This window comes from Excalfactoria chinensis, chromosome 1 (genome assembly GCF_039878825.1).
Source record: "Excalfactoria chinensis isolate bCotChi1 chromosome 1, bCotChi1.hap2, whole genome shotgun sequence".
Classification (NCBI taxonomy): domain Eukaryota; kingdom Metazoa; phylum Chordata; class Aves; order Galliformes; family Phasianidae; genus Excalfactoria; species Excalfactoria chinensis.
Window position 1 is genome coordinate 107300003 of NC_092825.1, and position 22345 is coordinate 107322347.

Genomic DNA, 22345 nt, shown 5'->3' on the forward strand with positions numbered 1-22345 from the left:
AACTTGTGTGTCTGCCTTGAATACATGCGTAATGTGAGAGGGATGTTGGCTATCATATCAGGAAAGGCAGCCCTTTCTGAACACACAAAAAGAGATATGTAGATGTATGGAAGAAACTGATGAACAGCAAGAAGAGACTGACAAAAGTGGTGGGAAAGATAGGGAGGGCTTCATCTTCCAAAGAAACAGGGCAAAAGCCAAAAACAGATAAAGACTACAGCTTTTAAAGGATAGTATTTTTCAGCATAAAAATTAAAATTTAGGGAAGTAGGAGTCAACGGCACTTTGGAGTATCTATAATCTAGTGCCTTAAATTCAGTCTTATTTGCCCAAAAACTCAAGAAGTAGCAAATTAATAGCAAACTGTTATTCACTGGAATGATTCCACAGTCAACAGACTAAAGACAAATTAAGCTGTTTAAAAACATTTAATACCCCTAAAATAACATTTTTGTATCACTTATACATACAGTGCTGATTTTCTAAGACTGAACAAACATGATTTCTGTTAGATGAACATTCACATGTTTACAACTCACCAGCTCCTCATCTAAGGCGCTAGGTACAGATTTGCTTCTTGTGCTCAGGGTATCCTGTTTTCCTTCAGAGAAAGATTCACTCAAATCTATCTCAGATCGGCTACGGTCTAGAAAACAATAATAACAAAACAGTTCATTACAATTTTGGGTGAAGAACACTGCCTCTTTTGCCTTGCTACTCTTTAATAAGTGCTGTCTCAGACTGTATTTTCAAAGGAAAAATGTTAAAATTGTGTTTCTGTACGTATCAGTCACAAACTTTATGACAAATAACCATCAAGATGAAAAATAGAAGAACATGATTTATGGTGCTATTTAGCCCTCTGGCCAACATTTTTTAATGTGCATTTTTTATCTGATGTAATTGTCTCCTGTGGATGACACGACAGATCAAGCTTTGGGCTTTGTATGTTAGACTTGTTACCTTAGGAATATTGCAAAACTTGGAGCCCAAGCATTTGTAGAGATGATCACACCACCCACCATGATCAAATGCCCTTCAGCATCTCCTTCAGATTTAAGCAGACAGAGATACAGCTGGGCACAGAAAGCATTTCTGCCATCACTGTGCAGAAAGGGTCAAAGTGAATAAGTCTCAAACTCTACATTTTTGTCATTCCCACAAGTATCTCATCCCCTCTTTAGAGGCATAAGAGATACTGGATATCTTAGAGAAATTCTTTCTTAGTTCTCCCCACTAAATATTTAGTGCCACTATTCAATAAATTGAGAAAAAAAGTGAAGAAAATACCTCTACATCCTGCTAAGAATCTGTAAAGTTTTCAGCTTGTATGAGAGATTGGTAATCACAGCCTGAACCTCTGGTTAATCAGCTGAGGCAAGTATGGGGTCAGCTGTGGGAGCACAGCTGAGAGTGATGTACCTGTGCTCCCGGAAGGGGTGGAGCTCGACTCCATCCCCTCTGAGACCTCATTTAAGGGCTGACTCCCACTGAGGCAGCATCTCTTGGAGATCGCTCACCAGTGAGGACTGCCCCAGCTTCTTCAGCCAAGGCACCACCACGGGTGAGTTTTCCTTTACTTATTCCTTCTGTATATTTGCTACCATCTGTATATTAACAACCAATACACAGCTCTTTGTCCTCTTCCTGGGAGATAGCTGATGTGACACGAAAGGTCTGCATTCTGAGCTTTTGCCACAGAATCACTTGTGTTGAAGGGACCTCAAAGCCCACACTGCCACAAGCAGGACTGCCCCCCACCAGCTCAGGCTGCCCAGGGCCCCATCCAGGCCTTGAGCACCTCTCTAGGGATGGGGCACCACAGCTGCTCTGGGCAGCTGTGCCAACAGCCTCTGAAATCCCTCAGTCTCTTCCTTGTCTTATTTCTGGGGGGATGTTCCCATGCTGCCTGCAATTCTGCTCAGCATCTATCTGCTTTGGTAACATGAGGCCAGCTCTAAAATGCTCAAAAAGCCTTTAATTTGCAAGGTAGCAAAAGCAGGAGAAACAGTCTTTTCAAAAAGAAAGCAGTAGCCAGGAATGTCCCTGCCAGGAATTGCATAATGCAGTATTCTCTAAGAAACCCTGATGCTTTTAAGTGGAAAAAAAATAAAATAAAATCTAAGGTGAAGACTGTAACTCCTTTGATTAGCTCAGTGGGACTTGTCACTAGGTTTCTGCTTTGGGCTAAATTCAGATGAAAGAGAGTGAGCCCTGTGCTATCCTTCAGAGAGAAAACTGTGAATCTGAACCCACTCTGTGTAAGAAGCTGAGTAAAAGGCAGAAGAGTGCAGGGCACACCTGCCTCCTGTTTCAGGTAGAAAAAGAGGATCTCCACTCACTGCTCACATAGGCTCTTACAGCATCTTCCTGTGCAAGCCTCATTTCCCTAGCAGCCTCCAATGAAATGAAATCACTGCTAAACCAAGTGGTTCAGTGCATCACATATAAAAACCAAAATGACATGACAGCTGTAAAGGACTTGTTCTCTGACAGCTCATTGTTTCTCAGTGCAATTTGTATCTGGGCAAAGAAGGTGTGAAATGTGCAGAAATATGGCAGTATTTTATACAGATAGCTCACAGATAGTATTCTACATAGTTGACCACACAGGGAATGATTTAACAATGTGAAACTGAACAAAATCTTGTTACAAGTCCAAGAGTATATCATTTTCCAGTAAGGATTACCATATTTTCAAACATGAAACTTATTAAGTGGCATAAATTTAGTTAGCAAAAAGACAAATTTGTAGAATGAACATCACAAATACGTAACTCTTATACCTAATCTTCTGGTGTGCACTATAAACAGAAATAGCAAACCTACAAGGATAGCCATAATCTTCTATCATAAAGGCTGGTAGGAAAAAAAAGAAGACTTAATACTTGCCTGATGACAAGGATACTCTAGAAACTGCAATGGAAGGTGTTCCAGATGCTTTCCTACGGTGCTTCTTTACTAAATCTTCAGGTACACTTTCACTTGCTGGAATAATCATGCCGTTTTCTGAGCCAGTGTCCTGCCCAAGAAGAAAAAAGCACATCAAGAAGAAGAAGAAAAACTATTGGCTTCATACCAGCATAATTTAAGTCAGGTTAAAAGTAAATTGACTTGAACTAATTAAATTATGATAGCACAATTCCTTAAATAAAGCTAGTATGCTTGATATTATGATGGGGTTTTTTTTGCCTTCCCGTAAGGAGTAACTAACATCAACTGTATCCAAACTGAATAGATTTGTCTTTTTCAATCACATCTAATGCACTTGAAATAAAGTCAACCTGTGTGCCAGCAAGAATATAAAAACAAGTATTAACTTATTAACTTCTAACTAACTTAACTTAAGGGAAGCATCCCTTGTGCTTCCCACCTCAGAATCTGTAAATCGTTATGCAGTTCTGGATATCAGCAGCAATTTTTAGACAGAAAAATGCCTGCCAAACCAAAAACCACATCACTGACAGAGCACGACAAATCTTGCTCTAGTAGAGTCCTTTGCTGGTCCCAGCAGAATTATAGAAGAAACAAAATCTTCCCCGTTGGGCTTGTCCTTCCTGAGCTACAAATTGATCTAACAGAGCAGACACCAGTCAAACCGTCTTGCTTGGTGCCATCTCCATTTGGTGTCAGCTCTACATCAGCAAACTTACCCTGCTGTAATCCACAGTCATGCTGCGCATGCTTAGTGCTGGTGACCTTGGGAGGGAAGCTATGGAAGCACTGCTTCTGTTTGCAGGGCCCATGGCCCCTCTCAGATGGCCGGCAGCTGCTTCTGTATCACTGCTGTTCAGTGAAAGAGTGCTTCCTCTGGGAAGGAGATAAGAGTAAAAAAGCTTTACTGCTTCCAGCAAACCACAGAATAAAATTTCACTGATAACAGCTTATTAGAATTACATTGCTCTGGATGAAACCGTGTCACATCTGCTGCAAGGAAATGGTCACATAGAAAGACAAACATAAGTTGGGGTGAATCAATTATGTCATGCCCACATCTGTTTTCAGCACCTCTGCCAGAAGTGTGAATAGCCCAAGCAGGCACCTCTTCTCCAATTGCTGCATTGCCAAATGTTCATGTGATAGTATATGGGCATCTCAGCAGAAGGTGTGAGGCCTCCAGTGGGACTTCCCACACAGGTAATGAGCTGCTCCTTATTTCAAAGAAAAACTACCAGATCTGACAGTTCTGACCAATTCTGCCAGCACTATCCCTAGGAACTCTAAAATCCTAAGTTGTGCATTTTCCTTCCTCTCCAGAAAAAACAATTATCCTCTCTCCTGCTAGAACAGTGCTGTCCCATTTATATAATGACATGGACTCATGACCCAAACAGGCAGATCATTTCAACCAGACTGAAAAGTGACAAAAAATAATCTGTGGTCACCATACCCAATTGCTATCTAATGCTGCAACAGACAAGAGTTTTTTCCATGGGGCATTTTCTGTTAGGAAATATTGATCAGTCCATGTGTTAACGTGCTAGGAAGGCTAAGCTGTTGTACTCTTAATATTTATCACTTTTTAACTCTTGAAATAATTAAAATGATTTTAAAATTTATTTTTAATGTTTCAAGCGGAAGCCCTACTTCCATTTGAAATTTGATTAGCAGCAAAAATCCAAGTTCCTGACACACCTGTCCTTCCCTCTTTCCCTGCAAACATCAGTTCAGATATTTCCATTTTCCATCACAACCCAGGGAATGCTAACAGAGCTCTGCCAGACAGTAACAGTTCTGCATACAGTCCTACTTACTATTTCAAACAATTACTGATAAACAGCAATAGATGCAAGCACCACACAGCCTTTTTCATGCAGAAAATGCAGCACCAGAGGACAGTGGTAGTGCAGTTTTGCTGGAGAAAATGATTTTGGATCTTAAAGCATATTTTCTGCTTGCTTAATAAATATTTTAGACCTGCAAGCATCTTCATTGTGCTACATATCTGAATTTCACCTGCCATACCACGTTACGTTAATTGCAGTAAAAATCTTCTCTACAATAACAAAAATTTGTATCAGAACTACTGCTGAACTGAGAACAAATGCTCAGCTCCTGTCTACCCTAAGCAGGGAACACAGACCACATTGGTAGAGTGATAAAAAACAAGGAATAGAGAGGAAAACTGAGGAAAACTCCAAAAACCAGGACCGCCTACTAATGTTACATAATAATGGTCTGTCCATTAGTGAGATCATATGGTAACCTTTTAAACAATTACCATTCCATTTCTTGTATCAACAACAGTAGATTATTCATAATAAACTCACTCTCACCCACACGCACTTCAAATAATCGCACTACTACTTTTCATTCAGATGAATCAGTGATCAACAAACCCTAAAAAATCTGGTTTGGTTGAACTTTAATCCTATGTGCTCACATAAAGATGTGCCTTTGGTGCCGTGAAGTCAGAAAATCGAAGTGTCTGGCTGTCATCTGTATTTTGTCAAAGCTCTGGTATTTCAGTGCACACTTAGTTTCTAAGTCTGCCATGGACGGTTGCCAAACTGCACTGAGTAATATCAATAAAGAATAAAATCTGACTTTTATTCTATGTCACACCACTTTTGATCGATTGCTTTGTGTTATGAAAGCTCTTGTTACAGATTTTTTCCTCACTCTGTAAACTAATGTAAATCAACAGAAGTGTTCCAGAGTCACGCAGGACTGGGATCACAAAGAATTCAAAATGTGTCATGAGAGTTTCTGTAGTCATCAGTCAGAACAAGCTCTTGCACACCAGAACACAGAATAGCTTAGGTTGGAAGCAACCCCAAGGATCATCACATTCCAACCCCCCCTGCCGTATGCAAGACTGCCAATGTCCACATTTAATACTAGGCCAGGCTGCTCAAAGCCCCATCCAACCCGGCCTTCAACACCTCCAGGGACAGGGCATCCACTGCCTTGCCTGGGCAACCTGTTCTAGCACCTTACCAGTCTCTCTGTGAAGAACTTCCCCCTGAAATCTAATCTAAACCTTCCCTCCTTGAGCTTAAAACCATTCTCCCTTGGCCTATCATTATCTACCCTTGTAAAGGGTTGATTCCCCTCCTATTTATAATCCCCTTTTAAATACTGGAAGGCTGTCTCCAGACCTCTGTGCTAATTTCAGCCTGCTTTTAGAGAGAGGCCCAACTTATTTTATACAAATATTATGTAAGAAAGATGAAAGAAGTTTTTATAAGGTGACTATACTATACATTTCCACATGGTAGACAAGACCTTGGTAAGATGGGGTAGTGTTTGTGCATATGAGTCTGAAATTCCTACACTATTCACCTAAGGAGTGTCCTGATGCTGCAAACCCAGTTTGTTCAGGTGCAGTAACAGTCAACATTTCTGCAGTAGTAGAAATAAACCAGTCCAAGAGATGAACTCACGGCCCAGGCCTTCCCATTCCCATCTCAGTACAGTTTCTCTTAAATCAAAATACTCAAAGAATTTTTATTCTTTCTCAATCTCCCTGCTGGTAGGTGAAATACTTTCAGATTTGATAATGGGGTAACTACAAAAATAAAAAATATAGAGGAACATCTAGGACAGCAACAGCGATATAACATGCTATCATATTCCCTTAACTTGAAACAGCAATGGAGGGTAGCCCGGGAAGGTTTGTTGTCATTTTTAATAAATACTACTCAGCTCTATAAAGTAACAATGGATGAACTATAACAAACATTCCTGAATATCTGTATAAGGCAGGAATTTTCATTCCTCTACAGAAATTATCAAACTTCCAGTGTGTATAAAACATATGGGTATTCAGTACAGACTACCCAAGTGGAACAAGAAAAATAGAAAAGCTATTTGCTTCCTTGATTTTGGAGGTGAGACAAGAGGAACATTGCATGCAGCATTATATAATGCTATCAACATAGGCAATAACAATGACCCCAAGAATTAGAAATGGAACTCTATTAGAAATAACTGGAACATAATAATGGAAAGAGATGGACAAATCAGAGCCTTTGAAAGAAAAAAGTTATAAATTATAATCAATTAACATGTCATTACAAAAGCAAAACTCTGGAAAACAGGGCCTTGTTCTTCAACATAGACAGCGTGCTTAAGCAAAAGCCAGAAAGGAAAAAACAATGCACTGACAGCAATCGCCACTGAAATGTAAGGGAGAAAAGAGGAATGGACAGAGTAATTTTTATTTAGTTAGTTATTAAACATAAGCTCTCCTTGTCAGTCTGTGCTCACTCAGGGCAATCAAAGACAATCCAATTCTGTGGACTGGCACACACCCTTAGTTCAATTTCAGCACAAACTGCAACAGATTTCTGCCGCTCACCTCTCAGAACAAGGTGTTGACTTGATACTACGCAGGCTTTGGCTTTCAGCTTCAGAGCCTATGCTCCTTCTACCTTCATCTTTTGCAATTGTGATTTCTCCTTTGGTAGCTGCCCTAATTATCTTCCTGATGAAAACAGGAAATAAAATAAATAAATAAATAAATAAATAAAATGCTGTGAAAGTTGCAATATCTTTCCCAGAAACAGCAAACTGGCTGAAATACCACAAAGTGCACATTCTATTCATTTCATGTCTGAGCTAGGGACAATTTGGGATATAATTGTCAACAAAGTCCCAAATCTGAATATCGGGGTGATTCCTACGAACAAATGCAGCGCCATATTTAAAGACACAGAACATCAAAATACCACAGAACCACAGAGTAAAACGTCAACTACTTGCTTTGAAATAATAGAGCCTTATGTGAAAATTCTCATCATTTTACAGTGTACATACAGCAAAGAATTTTTTATCAAGTATGTGTTTCTAGTAGGAAATTACACCACGTGTATTTTCTCTTAAACAACTCTTAGCAGTTTCTATACTTGTACACAGCAATACCTCAAACGTTCTGAAAACACAACACCCCCTCTTGCCCCACCTCACCCCGCAACATGTGGTTTAAAAAGATGGAAATGAAATGAGGTGTAACTGAATAGTCACAGACTTACAAGCAACAGTGTAGTAAGGTTTCCCATTATGCTAAGTTTAAGGAGTTAGCCCCAGAATGGCTTTGCTAAAGCAAATTCATTCATGAGATATATGAACTTGGAACCTGGCTGAGGAAGAAGGAGCAAGGAAGGGAGAGGAGAAGTAATGAATTACTCCTAATAGAAGTGGCCTATTTCTTGTAGAAATAAATGTATAGGGAATGTCACCATCGGAAAATATTCCAAACCACAAGCTAAAAATGCTGGAAAATGTCAAAAAAATATAACAGACAATGAAAAAAAAAAAAAAAAAAAAAAAAAAAAAAAAAAAAAGCCTATTTGTTTCTCACAAGTAATTATGACTAGAGAATATGTTCAATGAATTTAAGTAAAAAAGGGTCTGAAAAATACATTTTATGGCCCTCTCCCTATAGCTAGCAATCATCATAGTTTAGAGCAATGTCTAGGTTCCCCTACAATCAATTGAGCTGGTTTCTTCTTCACCTTCACTGGAGAAGCCAGAGGTCTTCTGATGCTCTTTACCCCGTTATTAAAAAGAGAAAAATACTTCCCACTGATTTCCTGATTGACTGAAGGAAGGAATTCCATACCCACTACTCAACAAAGAGGTGCAGCAAGCCATCTACCCACCCTACGTTTGGGATCCACAGCTTTATCCATGACATGATTCAATTTTAATACATTTGAACATCACACATGCAACCATATATTCAATGCATTTGTCCATGTCCCCTGAGAACAAGTGAGTGCTCCTCTAAGGCCACGGCTTAGCTGGGGTTATACACTTCATGGGCTGTAAAATGACCACCATCATATCTCTTTAATCACTGTCACACACACACACACACACACAAAAAACAAAACAAAACAACAAAAAACAAAGGAGCATTGCTTGGTTGTTAGACTAAATTTGGACAACTAGAAGATAAAGGGAAACATGACTTGTAAATGGAAACAGTGAGCATACACAGAAAACAGGCCTTTCTTGAATTTGCTTTCTCAGCAAATCTGCTTTTAGAGACCCTCTGCTATTTCAAATATATATAGGAAGAATTCAGCAGTTAAATTGCTTTTTTTTTTCCCCGTTATTTTTATAGCTGAAAGGTAATTATGGTTGCATTTCCTTGGAGATAGCAGTCTAATTATAGGAAGCAGCTTTCAATTCAAGATTCTTTCTGACTCTGGAAAACTTGGGGCTGATGTGGACTGTTGGAGAGTTTCAAAAGACAATCCATTTGACTGCATGCAGCTGTTATGTGATTTATCACTTTCCAAAAAGAAAAGGCTTTACCCTATCTTTCGAGGTCCGCCAAAGATTGATTTATGCCCAGTTATGGAGGAGGTTGATATTCCTTTTTCTTCATTCTGTTGGTGCTGATCTTTGAACGTTCTTTCTTCATCCTTACTGGAAATTGTATCTTCAGTGGAGGGGAAAGAAAAAGCAGAACAAACAAACAAAAAAATCAATACTGAAACACGTAAAGGCAGCAAACATTAAACAATCTGCAAAAATAGGTTTTCGATTTTTCAGTACTAAATGAAACCACACGATGAAATATCATATGAAAACCGCTGGGAGGGTTCTTCAGTTTTGCTGTTTAATAAAGGAAAAATAAACTTCAAGTGGTTTGAAACATCTCTTCCTGTCAGCTTTGCTGCTGAACTATGCTTCTGAATTTATCACTGGTACTACAGTAAATAATCAAAGGACTTGAAACATAATTTTGCAGTGTAAAGCATTTTCTGTGTTGCATGAAATAATGTGTTCTTAATTAAAATGCATGCTCGTTTGGGAGCAGATGGTGCAAAAAATGGCTCACTTTTTCAGATATGTCTATCAAATATAAATATATAGTAAAAAAAAAAAAAAAAAAAAAAAAGACAAAACTCCAAAATACAAAAAAAAAAAAGAACAACACCAAAAACATTAGACACATCAGTCTGACAGTTTCTGAAGCATACCAGAAATTCTTACAATGGCAGTAAACTAGTCCTTCCCCTACAACCTGGCAGTAAGTACCATGCTCTTACTGAAAGAAGTAAATGCCACCTCTGAAAGCAACCAACTTCTGTGATCACAGTGACACAGTTATGAGAAAAGCGAAGTATAAAGATTCAGGCTGAACTCCTATTTCTTAATCCAGTGGTACCAGCAAGGTACCACAGCAACTCACAAACACTACATGCTTGCTTTGCTCAATCAGGACAGCAGAATGTTTTCTTTACGGAAGTGCACAGACACAACTTACTGGAGGCAGGTATCTAGACCACAGGTACCTCTTCAGTCTCTTGTGACATTCCAAAATGGAAATTATGGATCATGCATTTTACATATTACCATCACAAATAAGAGAGACACAGATGAGAAATGGCTGGTTAATGATTATGCTTGCATCTTCTACAGTGAAGAATGAAATACAACACAGGTAAAACACCCTGGGAACATGGTTTGAACGTATTAAGCACGTGCAGCAAATCCCTCCATTGAGGTCCCTACCTGGAGACTTGCGCAGGATGGACTGTCTGACAACATCAGTTCCAAGATTTGACTGTTTGAAGCGCTTTGCTCTCTCTTCAAAGAACCATTCTCCTGTCACTATCCTTAGTTGTCTGTATGGGGAGAAAAAGACAAAAAGCCAATAAATGCAGTTTTTCCACATGTCAGGGCTGTTATGAATTAACCAAGTGTCCGAGGTTCGGAGTTCAGACAGAGCTTCTGCCTTTGCTATTGTTTTGGATAATGCTGGTTTTTCTGGAGGTAACTGGAAAGATTTCAAATCCTTCTGCCTATATTCACAAAAAGAAATCCTGCATCGTCATTCTTGTTTTCCTTTGGTATGTTTTTGATGCTAATTGTCAGCACTTCTTTGAACAAGTTTCATTATACTAAAGCATCACTACTTCTGTTGCTCCACCACGTATGGCAGATGGCAAAAATCTACCAATTACAAATATTCTAAATGAATGAATAAACAAACACATAAAACCACACAAAATATGATTTGGCTCCAGACATGTTCCTACTTACTTTACATCCAGAAAGAAAACTTGCTAACCTATACCAGAAAAGAAATCATTTAGCCTTCCTGCCATGAAAATTTCTACAGATGGATTTAGAGCACTGATCAATATCTTTAAATAAATAAGTAATCCAAATCCAACACATGCACCACAAATGAGGCAGTAGAAGGTTACTTACTTACCTTACTCACTGCTTATTTCTGAAGTCAACATCATGTATTTTGTATTCACATTTAGTCACTACGCAAGGTGTGAAATAAAGTCTCGGCATTTCTACTCACAAATGTTAGATTACTTTCATTTTAGATATGAATACTGGAGACATTATATTAGAACCCATATGATATGAAAACCAGTTGTTGATTTTTTTCAAACATGTATTTTCACAATTCATTTACAGCATGCACTTCCCTGTGCAGTTATTTTTATGTCAAGGTTTACTGCAAGCTTAGTGCTTCATATCACACCGTAAAACTGTCATAGCCTCAACTATACCAGCATATTCTAGTACAATATAAATGATGTATTAAACGATCTACGTGGTTCACTCATTTTTCCCTTGGTTACTCCTAGGTTTGACCACAAAACTCCAAGTGTCATTTTCCCCTTGGATACAGGCTTCATTGACACTGCAGGTGCCCGACATCCACCTTCTGGAAACCATTTCTAGTCAGCCAATGCGAGAGTCACTTGGAGCAAGTAGAGAGGCCTCAACTTTTACACTGGACCTCTGTCCTTAACAAAACCAATATCACTTCTGCCTTGGCTTCCCAGCCTCTGCTAGCAGTCCCTTTTTTGCAAAAACATCCATACCTAATAGATTCTATAAAAACATCACATTTTAATGAAATCTGGGGGGGGGGGGGATAGAAAGCTCTGTACTTTTGACTTTTTAGCATACTAGTATGGGATGGGACACATGCAAATGTATTTTTCCTGTATGCTGATCAATTCATAGGAAGGCTAGTGTTCACATCATCTTCACCATTCATGTATTGCAGGAATAGCTACGAAAATAGTTTTTGTTCTTCATGAACGGAAATGATTTCAGATTATATGACTGACAAAGTTTCTGACTTGAGGTTTCAATTTCATAATCGCACTTGACATTCTGAAATCAAAACTGAAGAGCAAAACCCAACCACCTTACAATGACATTATTTTCATGGAAGTATAGTTATGACAAAGTCAGACTGCCTTTCCTACTAAGATAGCACATCTTTCTTCTATTTTGATACCGAGCCTAAATTAGCCATTTCCATCTAGATAATTGTTCCAGTGGGAAGAGAATCAAGAGCGGATACATAGCATTACTTCAAATCAGTTCTCCCAGGTCTGTTCTCAGTTGTTTTTAAAATGGATTTTAAAATACATGGTACGTGCATGTATTTTGTTTCCCTCATCAGTGAGAACATAGCATACAAATATAAAAAAAAAACATGTTTACAAATATATATATATATATATATATATATATAGTCTGGTCTTCTTGGATGTATGACAGATGTTAAAACCAGTAGCTTTAGAAAGAAGGAAACTAGAGTTATAAATTTTAACAGTAGCAATTTTTCCTTGATTGTACTTTCCTGTTCTCAAAATATCTAGGAAAATGTTAAAGAAAATCATGTTCAAGTAGCTATGTTTAGTACAAAATACTGTAGGTACTTGGTAAACTCCTCACGTACTTTAATTAGTGAGCCATATAATCACATATTTGTGTGAGCAGGAGTATACCTCATGGTGTCATGTTTCTTCCTCTCTGATCTCCCTATAAACACATTAACTTCATTAACATGTTGCTCAGCTTTCAAACAATACAACCCGTAGCCTGTCCCTATCAACAACTTTGCTTATTACTTTCAACTCTCATTTTTGGAAGACACTTCACTGTTAAGTGTCCAATTATCAACATTCCATTTAAGATGGAAATTCCCAACTTTTCCTTTTTCTACAACATAAATTAATTCCAGAATATTTCTGATATGCTGTGAGACTATTAAATAGAAATTTGTGATTCTATTAAAAGAAGTCAAACTTGCCTGGAAGTTGGGGTAGAAGGAAATTTGATGAACATTTTTATTCTAAAGCACTTTAAGTATCTATTCTTAGGCTCCTAATGTGCATAACTGTCACTACGATACTGAATTTTCATGACGCTTTGAGACAGCATAATTATTTCAAAGATGAAGATAGGTTTCCCACCACTACTGCATAATTCTATTGTAATAACTTGGGCCACCTAGGCATTTTATCTTGCTGAAGAACTAAAAAATAAAGGCACTGTTCATATACACCTGGATATAATAATGATGGAAAACACAGCATTAAGATGAAAAAACAGAAGACTGCTTGAAGAACATGATTTTAAGTTAAATGTTACATTTAAAACAAAAATGAATCACGTTTTAAGATGATACAGGAAAAAATGTGACCTTGATGGAAATTTTATCTTCTAGTGCCTGTGTCTGATAGGTGCTGATGACCACAGCTATTCCTTATATGCAAAGGATGGAGCAGAAAACTTCCTCTTTCACCAATTGCACTGCTACACAAAATGCTCATTTTCTCTCATTAAACGCTACAACATCTCATCTCATTAATAAAGACTATCTTATTCTCTATCCTCAGTGACAACAGACCACAGAATCAGGGAGAAGACTTGGCTCTAGCTCTTCTTGACCTCTGAATAATTAATCTTGCCATTTTTTGTTCTAGCTGGTAAATAAATCTGATGATAGAAAAAAACAAGTTACTTTCTCCTTATGGGCATACAAATGGAGTATCTATCCTCTGTAACTAGAGACTGCAAGGCAATTTACATAATAAATTTGAGTCTGTTTTTCTTAAAGATCCTAACAAACATTCCTCACTTTTTACATCCAAATTTCTTTCAGCAGTTTCACTAAATATCTCTCTGAAAGTGGTTTAGAATGTAATTAATGATTTGTATTGAGTTTCACCATCACAATCTGACTTTAGTGAAATAGTATTAAAAGGTACTAAAGATTATTTGGAGTCATGGAAGAGATTAAGTCAGACTTGCTTACTCCCACATGAACCCACTCTGGTAGACAAAAGAGCAAAGATAGATTCTATTATTAAACAAACTGGTACCTCATCCCTTTAGCTACCACTATACTACCATGAAAGTGTTTAATTTGTTCAGAAAACGTACTGAGTTTTACCAAACAGTATCTTGAGATAACCTGATCTTCAAGTCAATCAACACGCTTGCAAATTGGCCTCATCCTTTTTTTTTCTGATTCATATTTTTTTATTTCTGTAACTGGACACAGACTCACTCTAAATATTAAACCAGTGATATTTCATCACAGGCTAAAAGATCGAAAGTCCTTTTACTGTACTAGAAATCCCAAACTCCTGTTCAGTGAGTGGATAGGCTGGACTCAAGACTGTTGAAAACAAGAGTGTCAAAATGCATTAAAAGAAGCTATAGACCAAAGCTGGCTGATATTGTCAACACTTTCTTTTATTGCCCTAAGATGTCTTTTGTTTCAGCAGCCATTTTGGATTATTATTTGTGCAGTTCAAGTCATTTATCCAGTATATTTTGCAGTACTAAAACTTATCTTTTGTTAAATGCAGTAGATTCTCAGTATACAAACCTCCTCACTGACACCAGATGTACTGCATCAGGCTTTCCAAGAAACACTTACTTTTGAATGTGTTCCCTCGAACAAGCAAGATTACTATTATATAGTATATTGTGCAGTTTACTGCCACTGCCATCACAGTAAGCAGTAGTTAATAGACATTCTTGTGGACTATTCCTGCAGAGCAACCAATAATTAACACAGCAACAAAACCAAAGAGAGTTTATGAAGTTCAAGAATCCTCCTGTCTTTTAAGAGTCTCACAGTGTGTACAACATACAGCTGTTAGAATAGGTACTAGCGTCTATACCGGTGTTGTCTTAAACTTCATTTGTGAAGGTTGCTAAAGGAAAATAAGCGTAAAGAGAAAGGAAAAATTCCTAGTAGGCTTTGCAAAGTCATTAGCATGGTAAAACAACTCAGTTTAATGGGCTCAAACTCTGTATGCAGATCAGTGCTGTGTAACAAATAGTTTTTTTCTCCTCCTATCTTTTGCCTCCTATTCATGCAGCATAACTGCCTCTCTTAGCACTGGTTTCTCATTTTCTTGTCCTTACCTTCTGCCTTTCAATCTTGTCAAAGCCTCTCTTTCTATTAACTTCCTAAATGTAATTCAGAAAGCCTAATAATCCCAATTTCCCCCTGTCTTTCTCATCTAAGTAAAACAGAGGAAAGCAAAAATAATAGAATTTAAAGTAGAATTATGCATAGTGATTGGATTTAACTGAAACACCCATCTGCAACACCTCTACATTATCCATGCAGAACATAATGTGTTTTCTTAGCAGCATAACAAACGTTTTACCGATCATTAACTGCCATTATAGTCTTACAAAAGCAATGTATAAAAACAAAAGGACTAAGATAGATATGAATTAAGATACATAACGTTAGGGTTGCCAACACTTGAAACAATTTACACCATGCTCTGCAGTAACTTAGATGCAAGCTTCAGCTGGAGTTCATATTCGAGACGATTGCTAGGACCACTGCCTAGCATGCACAATGCAACATAACCACATACATTTTAAGATGCAGCCTCATTCACCTTTCAGCCACGAAACAACCAACTACCAATGTCATCATTCCTGAGGCAGGTTTATGTAACCTGTTTTTAAAACAAGATTCTGCAGCCTATCCCAATTATATGAGTCGTTTTTTCATACCACCTACCCTAAAATCCTTTCATTGCAATTCAAGAATCACATTACTTTTCTTACTCAGAGTCAGTACGTAGAACAGCCTGAATGTATCCACAACACAGATGCCTTTTGTAGATTCAAAACTCAGTTATTTCACCTTCTCTCTTGCCTAGGCCAAATGTTTCTGACTCCCTCCAGCACCCTGAACACACCATGTCCTAGACTCGTGATCATTATTTTCTGCTCAGCCTTCCCCAGCTGACCAACATATACCACACAAAATAAGGCAGAACACGCTGTACAAAAAAGGACTGTATCATGTATTTTGTTGTCCAAAATTCTGTTTGCACAACCTGAGCGAAGCTGGACTTGTCCACAGCAGAAAAAAGTGATGATTCATGCAACTCATGTTCAGTTTTTCATTCAGTGCAATACCTTAATCCTTTCCTAAGGAAAAACTACTTAAGGTTTTTTCCTCATTCTGTGATTCTGCAGCTGTGTTTTTGACAAAGCGATATTTGCACAACTGTAGGGAGCTACCATTTACTTTTTTTTCAGACCATTTCTCTAAATTGTAAGCATGACTTTGAGCCCCAGGCCTGTCCTTCAACATGTCTGCAGCACCTCTCAGTTTCATGTCACCAGCAAGTACGATTGGCAAACTCATTTGCTGCATCATCTAAGTCCCAAACTAAAACACTGAACAGTAAAAACCCAAGGAATATTCTGCTGTAAACCACTGTTTATTTTGACAGTGAAATGCCAGCAACTACTCTGACAAGAGAGCTTTGTAGTTCTCCAGGCACATCTGCAATTACACTGACAGAATTTATTCCAGAGCACTGTCTCTCTTCCTTATAAACTCATGGGAACAGTATGATAGGAGCTATCAAAAGGTTCACTGAAGTCAAGTTACAAGACATCTGTGCATCCTCTTCTATCCATGAGATTTGTCACCCTATCAAAGGAAGAAATTAAACAGTTTATGACATCGTTTGTTCTTGAACCAGCTCTTACTCATCATCCTGTCAGCTCTCCTTAGCTCTCAAACGGTACTGTGATCGTTTGTTTCAGTATTTGTAGAGAAAATAAAGGTAATCTGACAGGGCCAACAAATTCTGTGTTCCTCCTTCATTTATTTTTAAAAAGCAGAATTGCGTTTGCTATTCTCCTCTCTGTCATCTCACCTAGACCTCATAATGATGAAGTCTGAAAGGCTCAGATTTCAGATCACCCCAGCAATTGGCTGTAGCAAGCTACAAGGAGATCAGCCGTGCCTCTTAACAGTTTAACGTTTCATAAAAACAAGTGCTTGAGCATGACTCATCTTAGAAGAGGTGAAACGATGCCCTCTGGATGCATCTGCACCAATGCAGATCTTACAGCATCTGGCTAAAAATTTAGGTGTTAGCCTTCTAAAGCTGAAGTTTGGAGACACATACCTTAAGCTCTCTTCTCGGCTCAACTGATCCTTCACTGTCTACGTAGACGAAGTCTGACATAACTAGCATTTCAGGCTCACTTTTTGATACAAATTAGAAAAAAACTTTATCTTCCTGATCTGTAAAAACCAAACAAAAACGAAAAAACACCAACCAACAAACCAACAGCATCAACACAAAAAGAACAAGCCCAAACTGCCTCTATGAAATAACCAAAAAATCCTCCTAAGAAATTACCGTTTCTTACCCTATTATCATGTATTTTCCTTAGATATGTGATTTCCTTATGGATGTGGGAGCTGAGGTGTAAAAAACATGAAGGTATTTCAACAAGTTCTATTGCATAATGTACCTTTCCTTCAAGGTTATCTTGTTAAGACTAGCCACAAAATTCCTTGTTACAATCAAGGGAAATAATCCTCCAAGTATATATTAAGTAAGTGACTTTGAACATATAACACTGGAAAACAGTGCAGCACATAAAAACACCAGAAAAGTTTCTTCCACTGTATACTGCTATGCATATGCTCTTGCGCTAAGAGGAGATATAACAGTGACACCAGCATGTGTCACTGTTATAGTATATGTAGCATACCTACAGAGGTAATCTCTACATGTATTTATGAAAGCTGCAGAACTTACGCAATCTTGGCACACACTGAGCACTTCCACTGGCCATCAGTTCCCACTGCACGACACTTATTGCAGACTCGAAGTTTGCAAGTCTGGCACAGGTCTCCTCTGTCAAAGATAAAGCCCAGGCCTTTCTGACAGCGAACACAGACCCTGCTGTTGTCCTGTTGGCAGTGTCGGCTTCCACCTTTCCTTTTCACTTCCAGAAGCTCATTTTTCAACTTCCTAGAAAGAAGAAAATAAAAGCCTTTAATTTACAACTGATTTCTGAGTGTTATTTGGATAAAATTTTTGGAGATCCAGCAATATGTCCATACATACAAATAAGGTCATGAAAAATGTACTTCATCTATCAATTGTATTTCTGACACATATATGACAAAGACAAATAAATCCATCCCCTGACCTCTCGGATGAGCAGTCAAGAGGAAAATATGCAGTAGATCAGCGAACTTGAGTGCAGACAGCTGTACAGTTCTGGACCACTGACAAACTACCTTTGCCTGTAGGTTATCAATAATTCAAGTCATGCAGAGCCCAGGTTGAATGCAACTCAAAACTGAGATTTTTCTGTGCCTCCACGTTAGGAAAAGAAAATCTTTCTTGTAACTAGTGAGCATTTGAGACTGCGACAGGGTAGAGTTTGCCACGAATACTAATGCAGTTCTGCAATGGCTATTCAAAAAACTCTTAAAGGTTAGGAAAGAAAAGTAACTAACAGGTTAACAGGTACATCACAGCGTAACACACTTTTTTCTCCTTAAAGGAGAACATTGGTTTAAATAACATAACTTTCATACTATCAGTTGCACCACTGACTCTGCAGGATCAAAATATTTGCATTTAAAGAGCTAATTTAAAAACTGCAATTTCACGGGTGCATGAGTTAAGTCCTTAAGGAGAAAAGAACCGTATTAAGTGTGTAACTACTACTACAACAGCAAAAAAGGAACTTATCTGATAGTAACAAACATATTTGTACCTTAAGATAATAAAAAACGAAAGGTTAGGAGGGAGTAGGTGAGTCACCTGAAGAAAAAATAAGCCACTGTAACAACCTCTAAACAATCACAGCCTAGTAGTACCACTTATACCATAGGGAAAATGGATAACAAGCGCACCATGCCCGTGAACTGATTTATCAGCATCCTTTATCCCCCAGTACAGGAAGCAGCTGTATTGTAAACATCCAATTTTGCTGTTCTAACATTTGAGCTCTCCCCACTTTTAAAGGTATCTAATGAATCATGCAGTTAGACAATTTTAATCTCAAACATGAAATAAGTTTTCCTTATCAATTTCCTAGTAATATTAAAGAGAAGACAGAGTCACCAGAAGTCAAATTAATAAGCTGCTGGAGAAAGAATCCTGTTGTACTACGAGATCTCTAAGTCATCTATTATGATAGCGTTTGACAGAAGACAACTATTAAGAAGAAAACTGTTATGGCCAAGGATAATGGAATATTTTGGCATTCCTCTAACTGTGAATTCATATTAAGATCTCTCTCCTGTCTGACAAAATACTGTACATGCATTGGAGAGGAGCTTTGTTGCAACTAGTGCTTCAGGTAGCCCTAAATGATCTAAGTCCTTCCATATAGGGCCTAAAGTATCACATTAAACATAAAAGGAGACAAAAAAGACAGACCAAAGCAAATCTGAGAAATTACCCTATATTAGGTCCATTGAACATGTAAACATGAGAATCTAGCATTCTGAAGAGATGAGGTAAAACATGCAGGCAGCATGAAATACAGTTCTACAAGAGTAAAGCCAAGGAACAGCCAGTAGTTACAGCCATCACTAAGCACCTGCAAGAGGTGCAAAACATCCCTGAAGGAGTCTCACCCTTCCCTACTGATAGCCTTGTGGCTTCAAGAATCACAGGCACTCATCTCATTCCTACGGAAATGCAGCCCCCAGAAATGGAACATTTGCTAACCCTAGTAGCCTTGCAGAAACAAAGAAGTGATCAGAAGCCTGAAGAGAGCCATTTTTTTTCTTAATGTGGTTTACCTTAAAGAACATGCATACCCCAAGTTTAGCAAAATTGAATAGTTGTAATGTGAATAGTTGTAATGCTACAAAAGGCAAGACAGGCACATTTACATCTGAACAGAGATAAAGCACAGAATTCAAGTATCCTTAATTTTATTCTGCCACTCTAAATCTTCCCGAGTTCAAACAGTTGTAAAAAAAATCACTAGAAAACAAGTCTTCATGTGACGTGATACCTAGCAAGTAACAGTAACCGCTATTGACAATTCACAGAAGGATGATCTACTACCAATTCACAAAAACCAAAGATTTCACATAATTCACATAAACCAAAGAGAGAGGAATGCTAACTTTCCCTGACAAGAGTTCATGCAATGCTTGTACAACTTTTGGCAACCTAAACACTGTGGGAACAATGAAGGTAATTATCCAATCAAGCCTTCCTCTTGTAAGAAATTGGCATTTTCTTTAATTGTTTTCTCAGTTCAGCAGTTATTACACTGGTGTCCTCTCTTCTAGAAGCCTGGCAACTCGTGGCTCACAGCTTTGCTTTGTAAACAAGGCTGTCTAGGAATACACTCAAGGTAAGAAAGCAGTGTAAATTTGCAAGTAAGCGTGTCGTGTGTTTGTTCTGTGACAGCTTATTAATACCAAGGTGAAGAGTTAGCTCCAAATGCAAAGTGCCGTGACTGTCAGACCCAGTTGCCAGTGTAACAGCAGACCTGGAAGGAGGCAGAAGAGCTGCTGCTGGAATAGAGACAAACCAATAAATAGACGAATTACAGCTTGTGCATAGACCCTTTTGATTTGGTTTTGATTTCGTGAACTGTAATATCACACATCTAGCGCACGAGGGCTGCTCCAAAAGTAATGCCTCCTGTTTTATTATGTTGGCCCGCAACATCATTGGTGGATGTCGGAGGCATGGCAGTAGAGACTGAACCTTCCCAACAATATTCTGTTCCATTATGTTGCTGAGTGACAGGTGGTATCAGAGAGGCAGTCTGACACACTGGCATCTGACATGGAAGTGCATGTAAAGCAAAAGTGCTTTTCAGCAGTGGCAGCAGTGACAGTGGGTCACCTCTGCTGGTGCAGATTTTCAGTGGTGCACCATGCAGGCTCATGTTAATTGTCGGTGAAAATGCAAAACTACTGGTGATTATGATGTTGAAAAACAGTGTTTTGTAGCTGAGAATGTGCACTATGAAATAGTGTTATTGTGCTCTTCGTATTTGCTCTAGTTTCCATGGAAATAAATAGGAGGCATTGCCTTTAAAGCAACCTATGGAATACAGATTTGCCTAAAAGAAGTCTTAAAAGCACAAAACTTCAAAAATAGTAAAGGGATGAAAAAAAACACATATTCCAGTGAAGTAGTCAATTCAGAGTGCAGTGACTGACAGAGTCTGGATGCAATTTTCTCCCAGCAACTCAGAAGGTATAATAAAAGAAAAAAAACAACAAACATTTGCTCCCCCAGTATGATTAATTTCACTATTTTTACGTAGCTATTTTAGATCTATGTCGCTGAATTCTTTTACCTAAATAATCTTATCACTTGAAAACAGTGATGATTATCTGACTGATATCAAAAGCATTATACAATGTTTAAGAAAAAAAAAAAAAAAACAAACCTATTTTCACAATTAATCTGCAAATTAAATTATATATTCAAACAAAATTTCCAGTTATGCAAAACACACAGATGTAAAAACGTAACTAGAACTTAGCATTTATTAAAACGTGCTGCTTTTTTTGTACTATCAAAGCTAGAACACAGAAAGAGCCCTTGCTGCCTTCTGTGTATTTCTCACATGTAGGTGAAATATTTATCCATCCTGTAAAAATACAAGAACAACCACCTGCATTTCAGAACACAAGCATGAGTAGTGACCGTGAATCTAACTCTCAACAATTTCATTACTAGGACATCCTTCTATGCTTACTGTTGCTTCCTCAATGAATACAAAGACCCTTTCAAGTTATTATAGCTTCTGAATACAAAGAAAAAGAAAGAAAACAAAGAAACAAACAAAACCCACCACTATTACCAACAGAGATTCGGAGTGGAACAGACAGATAAACATTCTTCTGTACAGCGTGCAAGCAAGCATCTTGCCAGAATTAAAAATGCATTAAAAAAAGCATTTGTTCTTTTGAAGGTACTCCAAATGAAATATGTAACAGATTGCACCCAATGGAATTCCAAAGACAACACATGTTCCTCTGAAGTACACTTATGAGCCATAATTAAAGATATCCTTGCCAAGCTGTATTCGGAAAGAAAAACCTATGAAGTTTCCTCAGATGCAGTTACCCACCCAGCTTTCTATAGCTGTATATCTTGAAAGTGTTTTACAGACCATATTCCATCATTGTCAGACACAGCGTGGTCTAGCAACAATACCTGCATTTCAAACCAACTGGTTAATATAGGTGCCAGAATTACATATAACATCACAACTCCAGTTAGCCTAATTAGAACTGTATTTCAGATTAATTATGTTGCTGAGG

The 22345-nt window shown here is 38.0% G+C and overlaps 1 protein-coding gene across 3 annotated transcripts in view; it reads right to left on the reverse strand.

The window, feature by feature from the left end:
* Nucleotides 1-22345, reverse strand: part of SYTL5 (synaptotagmin like 5) — a 74432-nt gene that overhangs the window by 22229 nt on the left and 29858 nt on the right. For 2 of the 3 annotated variants that reach the window (XM_072357115.1, XM_072357123.1), the window contains exons 3-9: nt 17838-18053; nt 10474-10586; nt 9268-9394; nt 7304-7429; nt 3654-3810; nt 2893-3022; nt 540-646 (exon numbers count right to left, since the gene is read on the reverse strand). In XM_072357115.1, coding sequence (XP_072213216.1) covers nt 540-646; nt 2893-3022; nt 3654-3810; nt 7304-7429; nt 9268-9394; nt 10474-10586; nt 17838-18053 — 976 coding nt within the window. The remainder of the gene's footprint in view (nt 1-539; nt 647-2892; nt 3023-3653; nt 3811-7303; nt 7430-9267; nt 9395-10473; nt 10587-17837; nt 18054-22345) is intronic. The other variant, XM_072357131.1, reaches the window with a different exon arrangement.